At 41.7% G+C, this 21,544-nt stretch overlaps 1 protein-coding gene across 1 annotated transcript in view; it reads right to left on the reverse strand.

The window, feature by feature from the left end:
• Positions 1–435: 435 nt before the first annotated feature.
• Positions 436–21,544, reverse strand: part of SYNM (synemin) — a 95,726-nt gene continuing 74,617 nt past the window's right edge. Inside the window, exon 4 of the mRNA XM_089655546.1 lies at positions 436–19,845. Within this exon, the coding sequence (XP_089511672.1) occupies positions 14,867–19,845 (4,979 nt within the window). The 3' untranslated portion in view covers positions 436–14,866. The remainder of the gene's footprint in view (positions 19,846–21,544) is intronic.

Genomic DNA, 21,544 nt, shown 5'->3' on the forward strand with positions numbered 1-21,544 from the left:
TTGAACAGATAAGACTTTTTGTACTTTTTTCTGACCTCCGGAATGGATTAATTGGTTTTCAATGCATTTACAATTTTTTTTTTATCATGTCCCTGTACAGTATTATGCCTGTAAAGTGCACTTTATAAAGAGTTTTGAACAGATAAGACTTTTCTGATGGGTTTGTTTTGTTTTTTCAGCCTAATGATGTCCCAATATTTATGGACCTGACTGTAAGTACCTGAAATAAATAAATAAATGTGTACAGGATCAATATACGGATCCCATGCAGCAGAGTGGAGCTGCAGATCGGGTCCAGCCCAGTTTTTGGGAACTTGAGCAGCTACACTATAATCGTTCTGTAACTGCTCTCTGTAGCTTCTTGATACCTTTTGGCACTCAACATTCACAAACAATTTGCCATTTAAAATCAAGAAAAAAAAAAACACAAAGAGAAACATTTTATCAACTTTTATTGCTGGCAAAAAGTGCAAACAAGTACATAATGTCACAGGAAGAAACCAGTAAAAGACTGCATAATGACCTATATAAAACGACGTTACTCAATATGAAACGCAACAAGCTGCAAAACCATTCACATTACAAAAATAAATCTCATTTCACAATAAAGTATTCCTTACTTTCCATATAAAATATTGGGCCTGATTCACAAACCAGCAATAGCACTTAAGGTGGGCTAATAACACTTTAGTCGTCACTTTTGTCTGCCTTGATTGCAACTGCTACTTGATGAACCAGGGTCACTAAACACTCAAAAAAAAAATGGTATCAGCCCAATTCTTTATATCTTGGCCTACCAGATGGATTGTGGCATTAGCAACTAATGACCTCCCCGCCAAGCATAGTGCGCATAGGTATACTTCCATTATAAGTGATAAAAGTAGTCACTCAAAGTAACCAATCAGATGTTAGTTTATTGTAATCCTATCAGGGAAAGATGAATTCTGATTGGGGGTTGGGGGGGGTGATTTACTAAAGGCAACTATACTGTTGCTCTGCAGTGGCTCCAGAGCTTAGTAAATGAAGTAATGCTTCCCTTTCCAAAGACTACCCAATCACATGCTTTTTTTTTTCTTGCATGTGATTGGGATTATCATTTACCTTTACCTTACTTTTTTAATGCAAGCACAAAGGGGTTGATTTACTAAAGGCAAATAGACTGTGCACTTTACAAAGTGCAGTTGCTCCAGAGCTTAGTAAATGAGCTGAAGCTCTTACTGACTTCCATCATCCAATCATGTGCAAGGATAAATGCTTTTTTTTTTTCTTGCACGTGATTGGGTATTCTTTACAAAGTTTAATTTATTAACCACTGGAGCAACTGCTCTTGCACTTTACAAAGAATACCCAATCACGTGCAAGGAAAATGAAAAAAAAACAAAAAACAGCATTTTTGCTTGCATATGATTGGATGATAGAAATCGGTAGAGATTCCCCTCAGATCTACACCAACTGCACTTGAAGTGCACAGACTATTTGCCTTTAGTAAATCAACCCCTATGCATATTGCTTGTTGCCTTATCAAATAAGACATTATGGGGTTGATTTACTAAAGGCAAATAGACTGTGCACTCTGCAAGTGCAGTTGCTCCAGAGCGTCGTAAATGAGCAAAAGCTCTGCTGGCGTCCATCATCCAATCATGTGCAAGGAAAAAATGCTGTGTTTTTTTTTTTTCATTTTCCTTGCACGTGATTGGGTATTCTTTGTAAAGTGCAAGAGCAGTTGCTCCAGTGGTTAATAAATTAAACTTTGCAAAGAATACCCAATCACATGCAAGAAAAAAAAAAAAGGCATTTATCCTTTCACATGATTGGATGATGGAAGTCAGTAGAACTTCAGCTCATTTACTAAGCTCTGGAGCAACTGCACTTTGTAAAGTGCACAGTCTATTTGCCTTTAGTAAATCAACCCCTTTGTGCTTGCATAAAAAAGTAAGGTAAAGGTAAATGATAAACCTCATGAATAAAAATTAGGAGGGGAGGATAATAGGGGGCATTGCCTTCAGTAACCAATCTGATTTCAGATATAATTATTATTATACAGGATTTATATCACGCCAACAGTTTGCTCAGCGCTTTACAATATAACGGGAGACAATACAGCAACAATACAGTCAGGGGCGGACTGACAACTCATGGGGCCCCCGGGCAATAGGGGATCATGGGGCCCCTGTGTCCTTGCCCAAACTCAAAAAAGCCTATGAAAAAGGTACCAGGGGCATCTCATGGGGCCCCCTACTGACCCCGGGCCCTCGGGCAGTGTCCGAGTTTCCAAATGGTCAGTCCGCCCCTGAATAGGACTCATTCATAGTAACACTTGTTATCAGCCTATGGGCTCCTTCCTCCATAAGGTATATGCCACCCAAATAAAAATCAATAATATTTATTTTTCAGGTACTTATATAGCGCCATCAATTTACGCAGCACTGTACAAATATATTGTAGTCACATCAGTCCCTAACCCTCAAGGGGTGTACAATCTAAGGTCCCTAACTCACAGTCATACATACACATACTAGGGACAATTTAGACAGGGGCCAATTCACCTACCAGCATGTCTTTGGAGTGTACAAGGAAACTGGAGTATCCGGAAGAAACCCACGTAGGCACAGGGAGAACATGCAAACTCCAGGCAGGTGGTGCTGTGGCTGGGATTCAATCAAACCAATGACCTACAATGAGTACTGCCAGGCAGAAGGGTTAACCATTTAGCCACTGTGCTGCCCTAAATATAAATGCCTAAATAACCAAGCTGTGTGCTCCGTACCAGGGGCGGACTGACAACTCATGGGGCCCTCGGACAATAGGGGATCATGGGGCCCCTGTGTCCTTGCCCAAGCTCAAAAAAGCCTAGGAAAAATGTACCAGGTGCATCTCATGGGGCCCCCTACTGACCCCGGGCCCTCGGGCGGTGCCCGAGTTTCCAAATGGTCAGTCCGCCCCTGCACTGTACTGCATATTCTTGTGCCCCATTTCCATCTGGCTTCCCTATTATCTCTAAGCCCGGGTTCACACTGATGCGGTGTGGAATTTGCAGCGCTTTCAGTGCGAATTACACCGCATCAGAATCGCACCCTGTTCATGCGAACCGCTGCGGGTGTGTATGTTAAGTTAACAACACCCTGAAAGCAGTCCGCAAAACGCAGTGCGATGTGCAGAATCGGATCGCATAGGTGTGAATACCCATGCGATCCGATTCTAGTGCGGACCAAAAAAAGGGTCCTGCACATTTTTGGTGCTGGTTCGGTGCGATTTGAGCCATACAAAATGTATGGCTCCAATCGCACCGCACACAAATCGCATGTGATTTGCTCAAGAATGCGGTGCGGTTCGTGTAAGAATCACATGCGATATGCCGCACCGCATGTATTTGAACCCGGGCTAAAAGCAGTTGTTCGATGATAAATCCCAGCATACTTCAACAGCTGCATTATGTGGTTAAGAAAATATGTAAAGCCACGCATTGCTTTGGCAGGATCAAAGACCAGGGCGGCTTCACTGACAAGCTTGACTTTGTTATGACGGCAGTAAAACAGTATTTACCGTTCTTGTTCTCTTGTAAAAGGTTTGTTAATGTCCGCACAGTCAAAATGTTCAACTATACTTGTCCCCGTAAGGCAGTGCTTCCCAACCTCAGGGACCCCAATAGGTCATGTTTTCAGGATTTCCTTCACCTTACAAAATTGCTTTAAATCATTGGCAGTTGTATTTTTTTATTTTTTATTTCAGGTACTTATATAGCATCGTCAATTTACGCAGCGCTTTACATATATATTGTACATTCATAATAAAAAAAAAAATAAAAATAAAAAATAAATAAAAAAAAAAGTTGGCAGTTACTTTTATTTATGACAGCTGTTTTATCTAAGGGCAATTTCCAAAACATGACCTGTTGGGGGTAATTAAGCCCAGGTTCACATACATACGGTGCGGCATATTACATGTAATTCGCACAGGAACCGCACCGCATTTCTGTGCAAATCACATGCGAATTCTGTGCGGTGCGATTTGAGCCATACATTTTGCATGGCACCGCATCTGCACCAAAAAGGTGCAGGACCCTTTTTTTGATCCGCACTAGAATCGATTCGTAAGGGTATTCACACCCATGCGATCTGATTCTGCACATCGTACTTCGTTTTGCGAACCGATTTTGAGGTGTTGTTACTTAACAAACACACCCGCAGCGGTTTGCATGAATGGGGTGCGATTGTGATGCGGTGCAGAATTCACACTGAAAATGCTGCGAATCCCGCACCGCATCAGTGTGAACCCAGGGAAAAGCCTTTATTTTAGTTGAAAATCTAAAAAATCAGGACAAGGGACATTATTTACAATGCGATGTGTCCCGTGTGCTGCTGGCTGGTGGTTTAGTTTGATTTAGTTTATTTCAGTATACTGAAAATTCGGTCAGCATACTGCTTTAATTTAGTTAAAAATCTAAAAAATCAGCACAAGGGACATTAATTACAATGTGATGTGTCCCATGTGCTTCTGGCTGGTGGTTTAGTTGAATTTAGTTTATTTCAGTACACTGAACATTCGGTCAGCATACTGCTTTAATTTAGTTAAAAATCCTGAAAATCAGCACAAGGGACATTAATTACAATGCGATGTGTCCCGTGTGCTGCTGGCTGGTGTTTTAGTTGAATTTAGTTTATTTCAGTATACTGAAAATTCGGTCAGCATACTGCTTTAATTTAGTTAAAAATCTAAAAAATCAGCACAAGGGACATTAATTACAATGTGATGTGTCCCATGTGCTTCTGGCTGGTGGTTTAGTTGAATTTAGTTTATTTCAGTATACTGAAAATTCGGTCAGCATACTGCTTTTAGTTAAAAATCTAGAAAATCAGCACAAGGGACACTAATTACAATGTGATGTGTCTCATATGCTTCTGGCTGGTGATTTAGTTGAATTTAGTTTATTTCAGTATACTGAAAATTCGGTCAGCATGCTGCTTTAATTTAGTTAAAAATCTAGAAAATCAGCACAAGGGACATTAATTACAATGCAATGTGTCCCGCGTGCTGCTGGCTGGTGTTTTAGTTGAAATATTCCATCCTCCAATGCCTTCCTACCCCCCTCTTGCCAAAATCTTCCAGTGCAGCTGGGGTTAATATAGTCAAGGGAGTGCTGACTATGCCCGCCCTTCCAGCCCACCTCCTCCATTCACAGAAGCTGTACTGTAGCTTCTATGAATGAAATGTGATCTATGAATGGACAGACAGTTGAACGGAAGGTCTGCTTCCTCCATACATAGATCACATTTAATTCACAGTACAGCTTCTATGAATGGAGGAGGCGAATCGCATTTGTAGTAACACAATGGATGCCAGCGATGCACAGAAGAGGAGGGGGATCCACGCATAAAGGGAGAGGAATATTTCACTAAATTCTTAAATTCTTTCCCTGTGTTAAGGGGACAGTTTAGATATAAAAACACTAATTTTTGGAGTTTTTCTTACCATATAAAAATAAAACAAAAGATTAGTAAAAACGCTTTAAAGCATTCATTCTTACAATGCCCCGCCGTTTAAAATCAACATCGTAAGCAAAGTGAAAACAAAAAAAGCAACACATAGAATCTGTGCAATTCTGAATTGTTAATTTAAAGCGGTAGTAAACTTTTGGTTAAAAAACAAAACAAAAACATTTCCTCCTGCAAGGCAAGATCATAGTGTGCTAGTATCAGGGGCGGACTGACAACTCATGGGTCCCCCGGGCAATAGGGGATCATGGGGCCCCTGTGTCCTTGCCCAAACTGAAAAAAGGCTATGAAAAAGGTACCAGGGGCATCTCATGGGGCCCCCTACTGACCCCGGGCCCTTGGGCAGTGCCCGAGTTTCCAAATGGTCAGTCTACCCCTGGCTAGTATTCATCGCATACTAGCACATTATGAAAGACGTATGTTGAAATGAAGCCCTCCAGTGGCACGCTGTCACCGCTGCAGAGGCTTCCATCTCCCCCCGGTCTTCCTTCCGGGCTCACGGGCTGCGGCTGCTTGAATGGCCGAGCCGCAACGACGTCACAGTTTTGGCGGTGGCGGCACACAGCTCTGAAGGAATGGTATGGGTATGCCGTTTCTTCAGCATACATGCGCCGGTGATGTCACTGGCTACTGCTTGCTAGAATATCTCCTAAACGGTGAACGCAGAGGCGGACTGACCATTTGGGAACTCGGTCAATGCCGGAGGGCCCGTGGTCAGCAGGGGGCCCCATGAGATGCCCCTGGTACCTTTCATAGGCTTTTTTTGGGTGTGGTTTGAGTGTGGGCGAGGACAGGTGCCTCATGATCCCCTATTGCCCGGGGGCCCCAGGAGTTGTCAGTCCGCCCCTGGGTGAACGTTTAGGAGATATTCATTTTATAAGCTCACCTGTAGGTAAAAATCTAAGTGTGGTTTACTACCACTTCAATAATACAATTTGTGGAATAAAAAACCCCCAAAAAACTAATTTTGTTAACTCATGTGCAATAAGCTCCCAATATACAGATTATCAAATCAGTTCAACTTCCAGTCTGGTAGAAAATCTAGCCATGCCTGTCCTTATCAGATTCAGCTCATTCACTTGACAGTAAATAAAAGATGTTTTCCTCAAGTACCTGTACTGAAAGCAGGGCTGCTTTTAGAAACAACGGGGTCCCATATAGCCAACCTGACAGGGCCCCCCTCCCAAAATAAAGTTTAATATGCTTCAGGTAGGAATGAATACAGTGATTGAGTGTTATTGATCACTTATTGTGTTCATTCAGGAAAAGAAGGGGCTGGTAAATGTGACACTGCCACATATGGCACTCTCCATTCTGAAGGATCCTATTGTGTGCTTGCAGCTGTTGGTGGCAAGGAGAGGAGGGAAGCTGGAAGCACTGTGGCAGTGAGGGGGGCCTGGGCAGCAGGAGGAAATGTATGGTGCACAGGGAGGATGATGGGTGTGGCGGGTGGCAATTACTTGAACCGTTCCTCTGTATGGCTCTCTCTGCAGCAGCTGAAAGCCAGCCAAAGAGAGCAGAAGAAACCAGCTTTCAGCTGCTGCAGAGAGAGCCATACAGGGGATCGGTTCCAGTAATTGCCCCCCTACCATTCCAATCACCTTCCCTGCCCACATGTGATTCACCCAGCTGCCTGGGCCTCCTAGCTGGCCTGGGCCCCGTACAGGAGGACTGGTGGTACCCCCTTATCCACAGCCCTGACTGAAAGTAATGCAAAAGTGGGCATAACAATTATATTTCTTACATAGGTTGTTCAATTCTCATGTGATGGAAGAGTAGCTCTTCCTCTATAGCAGTGGTTCTCAACCTTCCTAATGCCGTGACCCTTTAATACAGTTCCTCATGTTGTGGTGACCCCCAACCATAAAATTATTTACCCAGTAATTATAATTCATGAAGTGTCGTTTTACCTCCAATACTGCTGCTTTCAACACAGTAGCTGCTTTCAACACAGTAGCTGCTTTCTACACAGTAGCTGCTCTTTACACATTGGAAATACGTGTTTTCCGATGGTCTTAGGTGACCCCTGTGAAAGGGTTGTTCGACCCCCAAAGGGGTCGCGACCCACAGGTTGAGAACCACTGCTCTATAGTAACTTTTTTTCAACTTTTAAATTGCAGGTAAATAAAGGATTCCAAGCAGAAGCAACATGCCATCATTAAGTTCTTGATGAAGGAGAGGTGCAGGCTGTCCAGCATCCACAGAAGGCAACAGAATGTTTACATATTTGACCCAATTATGAGAGTCATCAATGGCAAGACATCTCTCTTGTCCACGGTGTCATCTCCATAAACATTCTGTAGCCTTCTGTAGATGTTTGACAGCCTGCAAGAACAAGAAGTTAACGATGGCACATTGCTTCTGCTTGGAATCCATTATTTACTTGCAATGAAAAAGATGAAGAAGAAATCACATGAATCAAGTTACTTCATACAAAATTAATTTAATGAAATAGTACTTGAAAAAAGTATTGATGCCTATGGTCTTGCATAATCTGATGAAGTGACCAGAGAATCACAAAATAAGATAAAGTAGAACCAAAGGCATTAGACAGAGCCATTTGTTTTGGCCATCCATGTTGCATTGGGGAGACTTCCCTTCGTTTCCTGTCCCAGAACCAAATCAGGACGTGGGAGAGAAAATCTCCAAAGTGAGGGAATTCCTGGTTGTTATCAGAACTAGTGCTCCCATCTCCTTTATTCCTGTTCTGGTGACAACCCATAATTTGGGATTTCCTTTCACTTTCACTCAGGGGTGGACTGACAACTCATGGGGCCCCCGGGCAGTAGGGGATCATGGGGCCCCTGTGTTCTTGCCCAAACTCAAAAAAGCCTATGAAAAAGGTACCAGGGGCATCTTATGGGGCCCCCTACTGACCCCGGGCCCTCGGGCAGTGCCCGAGTTTCCAAATGGTCAGTCCGCCCCTGCTTTCACTCCCTGTGACAACGGTCACCAAGACAAATAAAAGGAGAGAATCTGCCTAACAGGGGTACGGACAGCAGTAAAAATTTGGGGTTCTAATCTCTTCCCAACTCTATCCAAACACCAAAATAAAAAAGTTATGCCTTTAGCTATACTTTAATAGCAGTTTGATAAAGTCTTTTTTGCCTCAATTTGACATTATACTTTGTGGGATCAGGATCCTCCATTACCTTTGCTCAATCTTTAACACTTATGATCCCTTGGCAGAGATAAGCATTGTGATACTCTAGAAAAGGCAGCAACTTTTCATGGATTTGTCCGTCAGCTACAACACATGAAGGCGTATGGAACCAACTCAATAATACTCTTCACGGTCACTAACCTAGGAGTTTTTTACTTGTATCTCCTTATTATAACTTTCCACAGTTTCACATTTTTGTACACCTGCATCCTTTTTCTCGCATTTCTACAGATATGTGTTGATTGTGAGATACTACCAACCAGGGACTGGACTGTTAAAGTTCACATTACAGAACAAAATCAAATGTATGCTTAGCTGGATCTAGTTACATGGCATTTTTCACTACATCTCATAATCCTCTTTCAAAATACAGGGGGGTGTACCGACAGTAATGCAAAAGTTGGCATAACTTTTTTATTAACTTACATGGGTCATTCAAATGTCACGTATTGGTGGAGTAACTTGTTCTTATTTTTCATTGCAGGTAACTAATAGATTCCAAGCAGAAGCAATGTGCTGTCATTGAGTTTTCGATGAAGGAGGGGTGCAGGCTGTCCGACATCCACAGAAGGTATGAAGATGACACCATTGACAAAAGCAATGTCTAGCCCAGCAATGGGCAAACTACGGCCCCCGGGCCGTATACGGCCCGGCGGACCTTTTAATCCGGCCCGCAGAGCGTGATACATTGGCTGTCAGGATGTGTGTAGGCGGGGCAGCGTGACGAACGTGAGGGGAGCTAGGCTCCTCTCACAGTGCGCCCTGAAGACCGGAACGGCGCGGGAACACGGCGAGAGGAACGCGCGGAGCAAAGGTAAGTAAATTGACACAGGGGGGACTTGGCTTACTACTTGGGGGGGAATAGTACTATGGGGGATGAATTAATATGGGGAATGAATTACTATAGGGGGGATGAATTACTATAGGGAGGATGAATTACTATATGGGGGATGAATTACTATGGGGGATGAATTACTATAGGGGGGATGAATTACTATAGGGAGGATGAATTACTATATGGGGGATGAATTACTATGGGGGATGAATTACTATATGGGGGATGAATTACTATATGGGGGATGAATTACTATGGGGGATGAATTACTATATGGGGGATGAATTACTATATGGGGGATTAATTACTATGCTTACTATGGGGGAATATTACTATACTTACTATGGATGACACATACACATCATTCATCTACTCTTGGTCCGGCCCCCGGTCCAATATATGAACCCATTGCGGCCCTCAAGTCAAAAAGTTTGCCCACCCCTGGTCTAGCCGATGGTGACTCTCGTCAATGGTGTTGTCTCCACAAACATCCTTTGGCCTTCTGTGGATGTCTTGCAGTCTGCACCCCTCTTTCGTCAAGAACTACAGAGAGGGCATGTTGCTTTTGCTTGGAATCCATTATTTACCTGCAAAGGAGAAAAGTCAATATAGAGGAACATTTGAATGGCCTATGTAAATTAATAAAAATATTGCTTTCTTTTGCTTTACAGTAAAGCCCTCATATATTCTTAGTTAATGGTTATTTGCATGTGGGCATTATTTTTAGTGTGTCCATTATAGAAAATGAAAGCAAATCATTAACTTGTTGAGTCTTTCAGCACTCATTTCCCTAAATGTCCCATGTGAGTTACCTTGTTTATGTCTGGAGGTCTCTCTGGAGCTTCGCATTTATATCATACACGCAATGTTAAGTAGACAGTCTTCTCACCTTACCTTAAATGTCACAGACAAGCGGTCTTTAGGATCTGCATTGTTGCTGTGCTTTATGACCTGGCAGCAGCAATAACTTCATGCCTCAGGCTCATTTATTTATAGTATAGCTGTATGAGCAAATCAATTAACATGCCTTAGCTATACTCAGGAAACAGCACTGAAACTGTCTACAAGCACCATGGGAACTTCAAAACTTGGCATGTTTGTATAGGGTAATATTGGCTTCAAGTGATGCTCAAGCTCTGTCTGTCATCTGCTGCTCACTATTGGCTCCTTAAAGCCCAACTCCAAGAATTAGCCATAATCTGCCTTTGCTCTGGGTCCCCCATTGCAAGGGTAGCTTGCCCCCCCAAAATGAAAGGGTAAAATGTATGTTAGAATCAGGGGGGGCTGATGAGGCTACATTAATTATCCTGCTCCAGCCCTAGCTGGATTCAGCATTATTCTTCTCTCCATCTGGTAGGGCCTTGCCTTGTACGTGGCGGAGGCAGGAGAACAACCACGGTCAGGGGTTCCTTAGGCAGGAGGCATTTTTGGTGAGATATTCCCTGTGACGGGAGTCACTTTGGGTGGGGGTCCATGGAACACGGCTCACTTTGGAGAGGTGGGGAGACCCCTGCCTCAGCTTCCCATATCCCTTTTATGTGTAAGTCACCCTGTGCCTGTTAGGGGTACAGGGTGATCTGTCCTAATATTGGGGTGGGGATTGTTGATTGTTTAATGCCATGTGGTTGCATCCCATTGTTCTATTGTGTGTCTTGCTTGGGAGCAAATTATTATGGGATGCATGTGTTTATGTGTATTGGCTTGGTAGGGGGTGTCTCCAGCAGACCTCCCTCCTGATGGGACAGTCTGTTGGTGTGTCTCTTGATACTAAATGTAGATTGCCCCGCCCTGTGGGAGGGGGAAATTGTTCCCTTGAGTGTAGATATTTTGTAATTGTGTTCAAATAAAGTAGTCGGATTTACTTTCTGGATTTACTTCAAGACTGGTGTCCTCTAGTCTTGTATGGTCTGCTGTGGTGTCTGTTGTCGGTGTTCGGAAGGGGAATCGGTAGTCTAACGGAAATACCCAAGCGCAGACTGGGTCGGTTCCGTTACACTCCCTAATGGCTAATAACTTCTAAAGGGATGCAGACCCTGCACCCTTCCTCATTAGAACACTGAGAGTGCACCAGATTATATCAATAAACCAGACCCTCACATTCAGAATCAGTCTGCAAAGGACATGGTGAAACAAACAGCTATTTCTTCAGGGAAGAAAAGGGTAAGACTCTATTACAAGTTTGTTAAAACCCTTTTAATGTACATAGATCACCCAGAGGAGATTGTTTTTCTCAACAAAAGTGAAGGTACACTTTATCACCTTTATGACTGTCTAACACATATGTGTGGTGGCAAAAAGGTGAGCTTTAACGCCCACACGCCACACATATGCCTGGGCAGCCAATGGCAGCTCTCGGTCTGGACTGAAGATCAGTAGCTGGTGGACCGGATTCCGGTCATGTGACCACTGTGAGAGGGCTCTCGGTTTGGACTGAAGATCAGTAGCTGGTGGACCGGATTCCGGTCATGTGACCGCTGTGATAGTGGTCACATAATCGCCGATCCTTCCTGCTTCCCCAGGCATTCAGAAATGTTTAAAGGGACGCAGAAAGGGTTTGAAGCATGTTCTCTCTCTGTACATGTTTCAGTAACACAATTCCCTTCTCACTGTTGCAATTCAAGTCGCTGCTGAAAACTTTATATGTAAAATTCATTGACAACAGAGGCTCCCGTATGACAAAACAACACTTTATTTACCAAACTGCTGTTTTTAGCAAAAATTGTAATTTTACTGAGCACATCTGGGACTAGCGTCAAACGAAAGAAAACAACTGTTATTCTACCATACTCCCCCATACCGCATTCTAACTGTGTTTTTAGAAGTCTGTAGGTGATGACAGTGGAGACATAATGATGAGTCTTTGCTACATCAGATCCATTTTGTTCCTAAAAGCCACATGGGGCCTTTTGGGAGATAAAACATGCCTCACTGGAATCACAGGTGGGTATCTGCTGAAAACAGATTTTGAAACCCCAATGTTCCAAAAACACTTTTCTAACAGTAGCCTAACATTTGTGAAATTGCCTGTCACTTTTCATTGACGGTGATTGCGTGATCTGTTTATTTCACTTCCCGACTGATTGTCTGTACCAGATAAGCTTTGCAAGATCATTCTACTGCTAAGCCACTCTTTCAAACAAACTAAAACCCTATGGTGTCCATCTACTGAATGACTCTATTACTAATCAAAGCTAGCTGAACACATTACTGCAGAACAGAAAAAAACAAGTATACAACATCAGGTACAAGCATTCAGATACACAGGATGAGGCTGTGCACAAATAATCCTACTATAAAAAAAATATATAATGTGAACAGCAACCATAATACACACATGGAAAAAGTGTTATTTAAAAAAAAGTTATTTTTGCAGTTATTTGCCTATCAGATATATTAAGACACCTCCACACAAACCCCAACACATCACTATGACCAGATTCTAAAGGGGGGTAGCTTAAAATGTATCTAAACCCAAAACCAAAAATGTAATATGAGGGCTAACCCAAAAGTAATACAAAAGTGGGCATAGATTATTTATTAACTTACATAGGTTGTACAAATTTCACAGAGTGAAACTCTTACTGTTGGTACAGTAACTCTTCCTCTATAGTAACTCTTCTTCTTTTTCATTGCAGGTAAATAAAGGATTCCAAGCCAAAGCAACATGCTGTCATTGAGTTCTTGACAAAGGAGAGATGCAGACTCTCATCTACAGAAGGCTACAGAATGTTTACGGAGATGACACCAATGAGATGAGCAACGTCTTGCCATGGTGACCCTCATCAATGTGTCATCTATGTAAACTTTCATATAATGTGAACAGCAACCATAATACACACATGGAAAAAGTGTTATTTAAAAAAAAGTTATTTTTGCAGTTATTTGCCTATCAGATATATTAAGACACCTCCACACAAACCCCAACACATCACTATGACCAGATTCTAAAGGGGGGTAGCTTAAAATGTATCTAAACCCAAAACCAAAAATGTAATATGAGGGCTAACCCAAAAGTAATACAAAAGTGGGCATAGATTATTTATTAACTTACATAGGTTGTACAAATTTCACAGAGTGAAACTCTTACTGTTGGTACAGTAACTCTTCCTCTATAGTAACTCTTCTTCTTTTTCATTGCAGGTAAATAAAGGATTCCAAGCCAAAGCAACATGCTGTCATTGAGTTCTTGACAAAGGAGAGATGCAGACTCTCATCTACAGAAGGTTACAGAATGTTTACGGAGATGACACCAAGGAGATGAGCAACGTCTTGCCATGGTGACCCTCGTCAATGTGTCATCTATGTAAACTTTCTGTTGACTTCTGTGGATGTTGGATAGTCTGCACCCCTCCTTCATCAAGAACCCGATGATGGCATGTTGCTTCTGCTAGGAATTCATTATTTACCACATGAAAAAGAAGAAGAGTTACTAGTCAAGAGTCACCAAAGACAAGATGTTGCTCTTGTCGATGTTGTCAACCCCATAAATATTCTATAGCAGAATGCCCTCATATTTTGTCTTAAGGTAGATTGGTAGGTAGTTTGTGTTCTCATATGCACTCAGCTTAATGAATAACTAGCTCTGACTTTGCCATGAAAAATACATTTTTTTCAAAATGAAATACCATCACAATTGTTGAAGAAGCGTTTTCACATTCATTACACCCGAACCAAATCTAATTTCTCCAATGTAATACGTTAGTTACATTCATCATCCTTTGACTCCAAATGCTGTCTCCAAAGGCATCTATCAGTAATCAAAATATAACTCCTTGAATACAGCTGGGCAAATCTTTTAAATACATCCACTGAGCATCCACAGTGGAAAAAGCTAATTTGGAGACACTTTAATTATGATCACATTGTGACCCCGGCCAGCTGGTTCAGCAGAAATGACAGCATTTCAATACAAGGAAAATTTGTATATTAGTGAAACAGTAGGTTTTATGATACTTGGAAACTGGTTTGGTCCATAAAACCACTATCACCACTGTGTGTAACTGACAAATGTACTTTTTACTAACAAGTGATTATAAATTTAGTACTTGCCCAGAGCAGATAATGAATGGTGGTGCAGGAAAAAAGATGGGTTAGTTTTTCTTGGTGGAAGTTCAACATTTGAACCCTAATCAGTTATAGATATTTCTTGAGATCCGGTCCAAAGAGTAGATTGTTGCAATGGGTGTGAGATAGATGCAGTACTCAATTAAATTCTTTAGCATATAAAATTTCAGTGCATTACAGCAATTCCTAATTTACACAGATGTTTAAAAATGCATGCCATTGGGCCACGCCTTGTGTGGTTGTGCTATCATGCTACTCAAAGTTCATTTTTATATATACACTTTCTTGTTTGGTTGAATATTATGATGGATTTCAGAAAGAGCGCCTAAGATAATCTTGATCAGCTTCCTCTTCCTCTTCTTCTACTTCTTCTTCATCAAGATAAACAATGGCCACTCTTTTATCACCAGAGACCATATGACTCTGATGTACCATTCTTTGAAGTTGGACAGTTTTCTCAAGCTCTGAGGTTTCAGTGATATCCTGGCTCTGGGGCAGGATTTCGTAAGCAAACTGAGACACGCCAGCGATTTCTTCCTCACCATATCCACTTTCTGCCACCTCTGGGTCATCCATTAATTCAGTGCTTGACTGACTAAATCCTGGCCGACCTTCAAACTTACTGGAAGTAATCACCATTCCACTATCCTCGGCTCCTTTTCCTTCTGAATGCTTTGTGGCAATTTTGGATATGTCCATCTGAAAAGTGAATGTCTTCTCTTTTGGACCCAGTTTGATATGCTTGATCGATCTTTCACTCTCAGTGGAATCTCCAGATGGTGAAGAAACAAAAAAATCAGAAGATTCATAAGATTCTGTTGTTGGTCCTTCAAAGGTTACGAATTCTGGCATATGTGCTTCTGGGGAGCCAAGCCGGATGTGTCTAATGGGTCTGTTTGTGTCTTCTACATGTGTTTTGTCTTCTCCACTAATCTGGAAATTTGCAGAGATGGGGCTTACGAAAACAATATGTTCTTTGCTTGGGCTTAGTTTTATTTGGTGGACAGAAGTGTTAACGTTGGTCTGATCATTTCGATCTGCAATGTTGCCATAATCTTCCGAATTATGTTGTTCAGAGACATAACCTTGATACTTAACTTGTTTTGATACATGAATTTTCTGAGCAGCAGAGCTATGTTCGATTGGTCTACTGTCATCCTCCAAATTAGGTCTGCTGAAATCATGAGTTCTGGGAATGCTGCCTTCAAACATAACTTCTGTACTGAGGGATTCACCTGGGTTCACCTTAAAATGGGATGTTGTCTTACTTGTACCTGCAGTAAACTCAGTGCTATGACTTGTAGTTTCCTGACTACTAACTTGAAATCTCTCAAAGAATGAGCTTTTAGTTGCCCGACTAGCACGTTCCACATATTTTTCGTGAGCTAATAATTCTCCTGGGGCTCCCATAGCAAGAGTTTTGAATAAAGGTCCCTGAAATATGATCTGCTCTGTGGGAACATTCTCTGTTGGACTTATTTTTATATGTCTTATAGATCTGTTCTGTTCGGATGTTTCTTCTGTGTTTTTCACAATGTCCAGTTTAAGTGTTTCAGAGATAGGGCCCTCAAAGATGATTTGTTTGTTGAACAATGGTTCCTTGGATGCAAGCTTAATATGATGCTCAGATCTGTTTGTTTCTGCTGGGGAAAGGGACGCAGCTGAGTTCTGAGAACTTGCCGGCTCCACTTGAAATATCTGCTCAAGGTTATCCAGTTCTATACGTTTTACGAATCTGCTAGCATCAGTGGAGCCTTGCCCAAAGGAGACTTCTTGTGTAGGACTAAAATGGACACTTGCAGTAGTTGGGCTTTTCACAACATTTTCTACAGCTGTGTAATTCTCTTCTCTGTTTTTCATTCCCAATGTAAATGAATTGTAAGAGTCTTCACTCATGAATCTGCTAGCATCAGTGGAGCTTTGTCCAAAGGAGACTTCTCGTGTAGGACTAAAATGGACACTTGCCTTAGTTGGGCTTTTCACAACATTTTCTTCAGCTGTGTAATGCTCCTCTCTATTATTCATTGCCACTGTAACAGAACTGGAAGAGTCTTCATTTCTATTAATTTTGTTCCCAAATGCAGCAGTGCTCTCTTCTCTTTGCAGTCCAGATGGTAAATCTTCAGAGGACATTGCCTGAAATTTGTGCATAGTCCTCTCTTCGCTTTCAATGATTTTACTTAAATCTAGATCATTTACATCATCTGCGTCTAAAGTTTTTGATACATTGATTTCTGCCACGATAGTCACAAGGCCACTTTTATCTGTTTGGCCAAGCTTTTTAATATCCACCGCCAAGCTGCTGGTTTGTGTTTGCTCTTCCCCAACAAGTGTTGACAGCTCTTCAACTAGCTCCTTAGGAAGGCTTCCTTGCAAACAATCTAGCGTCCCTTTTAATTTTTGCTGGGGATCCTTGATGTCTTTAGAAAGAAAATCAATTAATGAGTAATGGATTTCAGGAGAAGCTTTAATTGTTTTCTCAATTACTACAGTTTCAACAGGAGACTCTCCTTCATGTTCCTCAGTGTCAAACATTTTGCTGCTGTCCATTGAGAACCCATAGCTGTCTGCTTTCTCAATACCAATAACTTTCACATGTAATTGTCTGTCTTGCTTTTTCATGTCAGAGCTATCACCACTATCCACTGATGACCCATAGGTGGCTTCTTTAGCAACCCAGATAGCCTCAACATGTGCGTCTTCATTTTGCTGTGTTTGCAGTTCATCATCTCTATCTACTGAGGACTCATAGGTGTTTGCTTTCTCAATCACAACAGTTTCCAGGTGAGTTTTTTCCTTTTGTTCTTCTTTGTCTGGTGTTTCACTGTAATCTTCTGTGGTTCTATAGTTTGAACAACTTTGTTCAGTGGTTGCAGCTTGTTTTATCATCTCACTCAAACTTTTACGGCCTTGGGAGCCCTGTAAGAATTCATCCTGCCAAGAATAAGTGCCATGAGACTCTTCCTCTGTGTATATCTGTCCTCGTATAGTCTCCTCTTCCTCCTCCTGTACACATGGGTTATCATCTGGAATAGAAACAAAGTAATCGATTTCTTCATCAACATGTTCACCTTCTATTATTTCCTCAGCTTGAGCTGGCCATTTACTAGGTTGAATGTTATGTTGTGCTTGATCTGATCTTAGAGAAGCAGGCATTTCTTCAGTATTTACTGATTCTTCTTTATGATAGTTATCCTCTGCTTCTTCTACATGGAATGGTGTAGAGTACTCCCCTTTTGCTATTGCAAATGTGCCAATGGATTCTTCAACTATCTCAACATTAACAGATTTTCCTGGAGACCTTTTTAGTCCAGTGTGGATGACGTTTCCTATCCATTCTTCAGCTTCTGCTCCTGTAATATCTTCTTGTGTTTGGTCTGTTCTTAAAGAAGCAGGCATTTCTTCAGTGTACATTGATTCTTCTTTGTTATAGTTATCCTCTGCTTGTTCTACATGGAATGGTGGAGAGTATTCCCCTTTTTCTAATGAAAATGTGCCAGTGGATTCCTCAACTATCTCAACATTAACGGATTTTCCTGGAGACCCCTTTAGTCCAGTGTGAATGACGTTTCCTATCCATTCTTCTGCTTCTGCTCCCGTAATATCTTCCAATATGGTTTTCTTAATTTTCCTGCTCTGAATTTCTTCAACTGGGATATTAACTGCCTCACTCTTGTGAGATGGTGACATGGATGCTGTGTTCCACAAATCGGTTAGGTCAGGTTCATCAAACAAATCCATCTCTTCTTCTACTTTAGACTCTACATATATTTCTGTTTTCAAGGTTCCATCACTGCACTTTTCTTTTCGTTCTAAATAGGTAACATTAGTATCATCCAAGTCGGAAGGATGACCTAACTGTTTAAGGATATCCGTGACTAAGGCTTTCTTCTTAATGGTCTCTGATGATGTGCTTGAATACTCCTCTGCTCTGCTAAACTCATTGTTTTCAAAATCTTTATGTAATTTGTCCTTCTCAATTCCAACATGCTCTTCATCTCTAATATTAATTCTATTGACATTTTCTGAAACTCTGCTTTGCTCTGAATTCTCAACATTTTCTTTGTACGAACTAGTTTCTTTTCTGTTATCTTCATGATGTATTGGGATTTCCATGAAAACTTGCTTATCTTTTGGCTTTTCTCCAAGAACAAAAGTTTTCATAAACCTGTTGCCTTGATTATTTTCTTCCATTAAGATATTAGTCTCGTTCTTGTCAAAGACAGAAGACTGTCCAAACTGTTTAAGATAGTCATCAGCTAATATCGACTCCTGTCTGTATTGTAGATTCGATTTACCAGATTCCCCAATATTCCTTTGAGAAGTAGTTTCTTGATTCAGGTACTTTTGACTAACGTTTCTTGCTTTGTGTTCTTCAACATCTTGTTTTCTTTCCTCAAACGTTATTGGTATTTCATAGACAAATGGCTGATCATTTGCCTTATCACCAAAGACAGTTGTTTTCTTCACCTGAGTAGTTTCATTAACCTCCCATGTTGAACCTCCTGCCACATTTGTGTCATCTATTGCAACATTTTCCTGCTCTTCTTTTCTTTTTTTGGCTTGTTCTCTTTTTTTCCTTTCCTTTTTCACAGGCAACTCTTGTGTTTTAGGCTCTTGAATTGTCTCTTTCTGCACTATTTTTATTACACTTACTGTTTCATCATATTGTTTTCTATTTTCATCTGTGGCCATTTTTTCATTGCCCTCCATAACATGCTTTGCTTCGCTTCCAGATTGTAATTCTAATTTCCTGTCTTTAACAACTTCCGTTGCAAATACTTTTTGAGAATCAGATTCTTGTTGCTTGTTTTCTACTTTAATGTCAACCTGACCTTTCCTAGACTCTTTGGAACGAGATCTTGGGCGAGCTACTGGCTTCTGATCTTTTATTTGCTCTTGTTGGCTTGTTTGAGTAATTATTGTTGATTGTTTGGATGAATATGGCGACACTGTTATTGGTTGTACTGGCTGATACAGTACAGATGGTTTGATTTCTGACTTATGCGAAGAGTCATACCTTGGGGACAAGCTTGTGTCCCACCTGCCATATCTTTCTTGAGATGTAGTTTCATAAATACGTGAACCAAAGGAACTGCTCGTGTTTCCTAAATTTGTATATCTTGGGGAAATTTGTGTTTGTGGTACAGTCCGGTTCAGGAATCTGCCTGAATCAGTTGGCTCAAATTTCCATTGTGTCTCATCCTTCCTTTTAGTAATCGGATACTGAACTTGCTCTAGTCCTCTGTTAGAAAATCTTGTGGTCTCGTCCAATGTTGATGTCACATACCCTAGACAGAATAAATTAATGTTAGTATATGTCTAGATTTATTTTTTTTTTACATTCTTTGCTATAAATGGGGCACTGTTCCTTCCACTGACACCAATGATGGGACACTGTTCCTTCCACTGACACCAATGATGGGGCACAATTCCTTCCACTGACACCAATGATGGGGCACTATTCCTCCCACTGATACCAATGATGGGGCACTGTTCCTTCCACTGATACCAATGATGGGGCACAATTCCTTCCACTGACACCAATGATGGGGTACTCTTCCTTTCATTGATATCATTTATAGGGCACTATTTCTTCCACTGACACCAATGATGAGACACTATTCCTTCCACTGATACCAATTATAGGGAACAATTACTTCCACTGATAACAATGATGGGGCATTATTTCCCCTCCTTCTGACCACAGGAGCCATATAATTTTTTTTACTTCAATTGACCATCAAGCCTGGGGGAAGCCATTGATAATGTACATTTTCTTTCTTTCCATCATGGGTGGAATAGGAAAGAAAATTGTTCAATTCTCCTTCAACACAGTCAGTGTTTATGGGGAAATCCCTCCCACATTGCTATTGTGTTCTGCTGGTGGGGAGTCTTCCCTGCCAGCAAGAACACAGTGATCACTGCTGGTACCTATAGCCGCCAGCAGTGTTTGAAAGGGATAAAAAATGAGAAGCTGGTTGAACTGAAGTTGATTGATGAATTTACTTCAGTACAACCAGCCTGCCCATAGTCCCTGTTGAACCAGCTGAGATTCAATCTATCTGTGGCGGCTTAAAGCGGAGTTCTGGCCCCCCTGCCAAAATAAAGTAAAAGTCAGCATATACAAATACTGTAGCTGCTGACTTTTAATATTAGGGCACTTACCTGTCCAGGGATCCAACGGTGTCCTCACCCCAAGCCGATTCTTCAGTAGGCTGTCGGGTGTTGGCGCTGCCATCTTGACTAAGGGAAACTGGCAGTGAAGCCTTGCTGCTTCACAGTCGGTGTCCTACTGCGCATGCGCGAAGCACACCGCGCTTTGTGAATGTGCCACAGTCCTCGGAGACCTGTGGGCTGAGGGGGGACCGTACTTCCAGCTCAGGTCACTGAACTGAGGTAAAAAACCTCTTCCCTCCCCCCAAAAAGGTGCCAAATGTGGCAGTGGAGGGGGGGGGGAGGGGAGGCAGATAAGTGGAGCTTCCACTTTTGGTGAAACTCTGCTTTAAGTTTTTTTTATATATATTTGCCTGTTTTATTGTATGTTCTATAGGTCACATACTATGACGCGTTTCACCCTGTCATGGGGCTTAATTATAGAAGTCATAGGGCCTATCACTAAGCCCCAGGGGCGGGGCCAAATACACCAGAGGGCATGGCCTAGGAGGAGCTGAGGGTGAGGCTGTTCTCACATTGTGATACAGGCTGAGCTGGTGGTGTGCTGCATCTTGATGTGGCAACTCTTTCTCTTGCTGTAAAGGTGTAAAGCTCTTGACCCCTTTAGTGACTAGGTACCTCACTTGTGTGACATCTCTATTAATCCATTCTTTAACCATTTCAAGTCCGGACACTTTCACCCCCTTTCTGCCGAGGCCAATTTTCAGCTTTCAGCGCTATCACACTTTGAATGACAATTGCGCGGTCATGCAACACTGCACCCATATGAATTTTTTAGCAATTTTTGAGAAAGATAAAACTTTATTTTAGTGG

This window comes from Staurois parvus, unplaced genomic scaffold (assembly GCF_062004578.1).
Source record: "Staurois parvus isolate SC_StPar_1 unplaced genomic scaffold, SC_StPar_1.0 ptg000845l, whole genome shotgun sequence".
In the NCBI taxonomy this organism is placed as follows: domain Eukaryota; kingdom Metazoa; phylum Chordata; class Amphibia; order Anura; family Ranidae; genus Staurois; species Staurois parvus.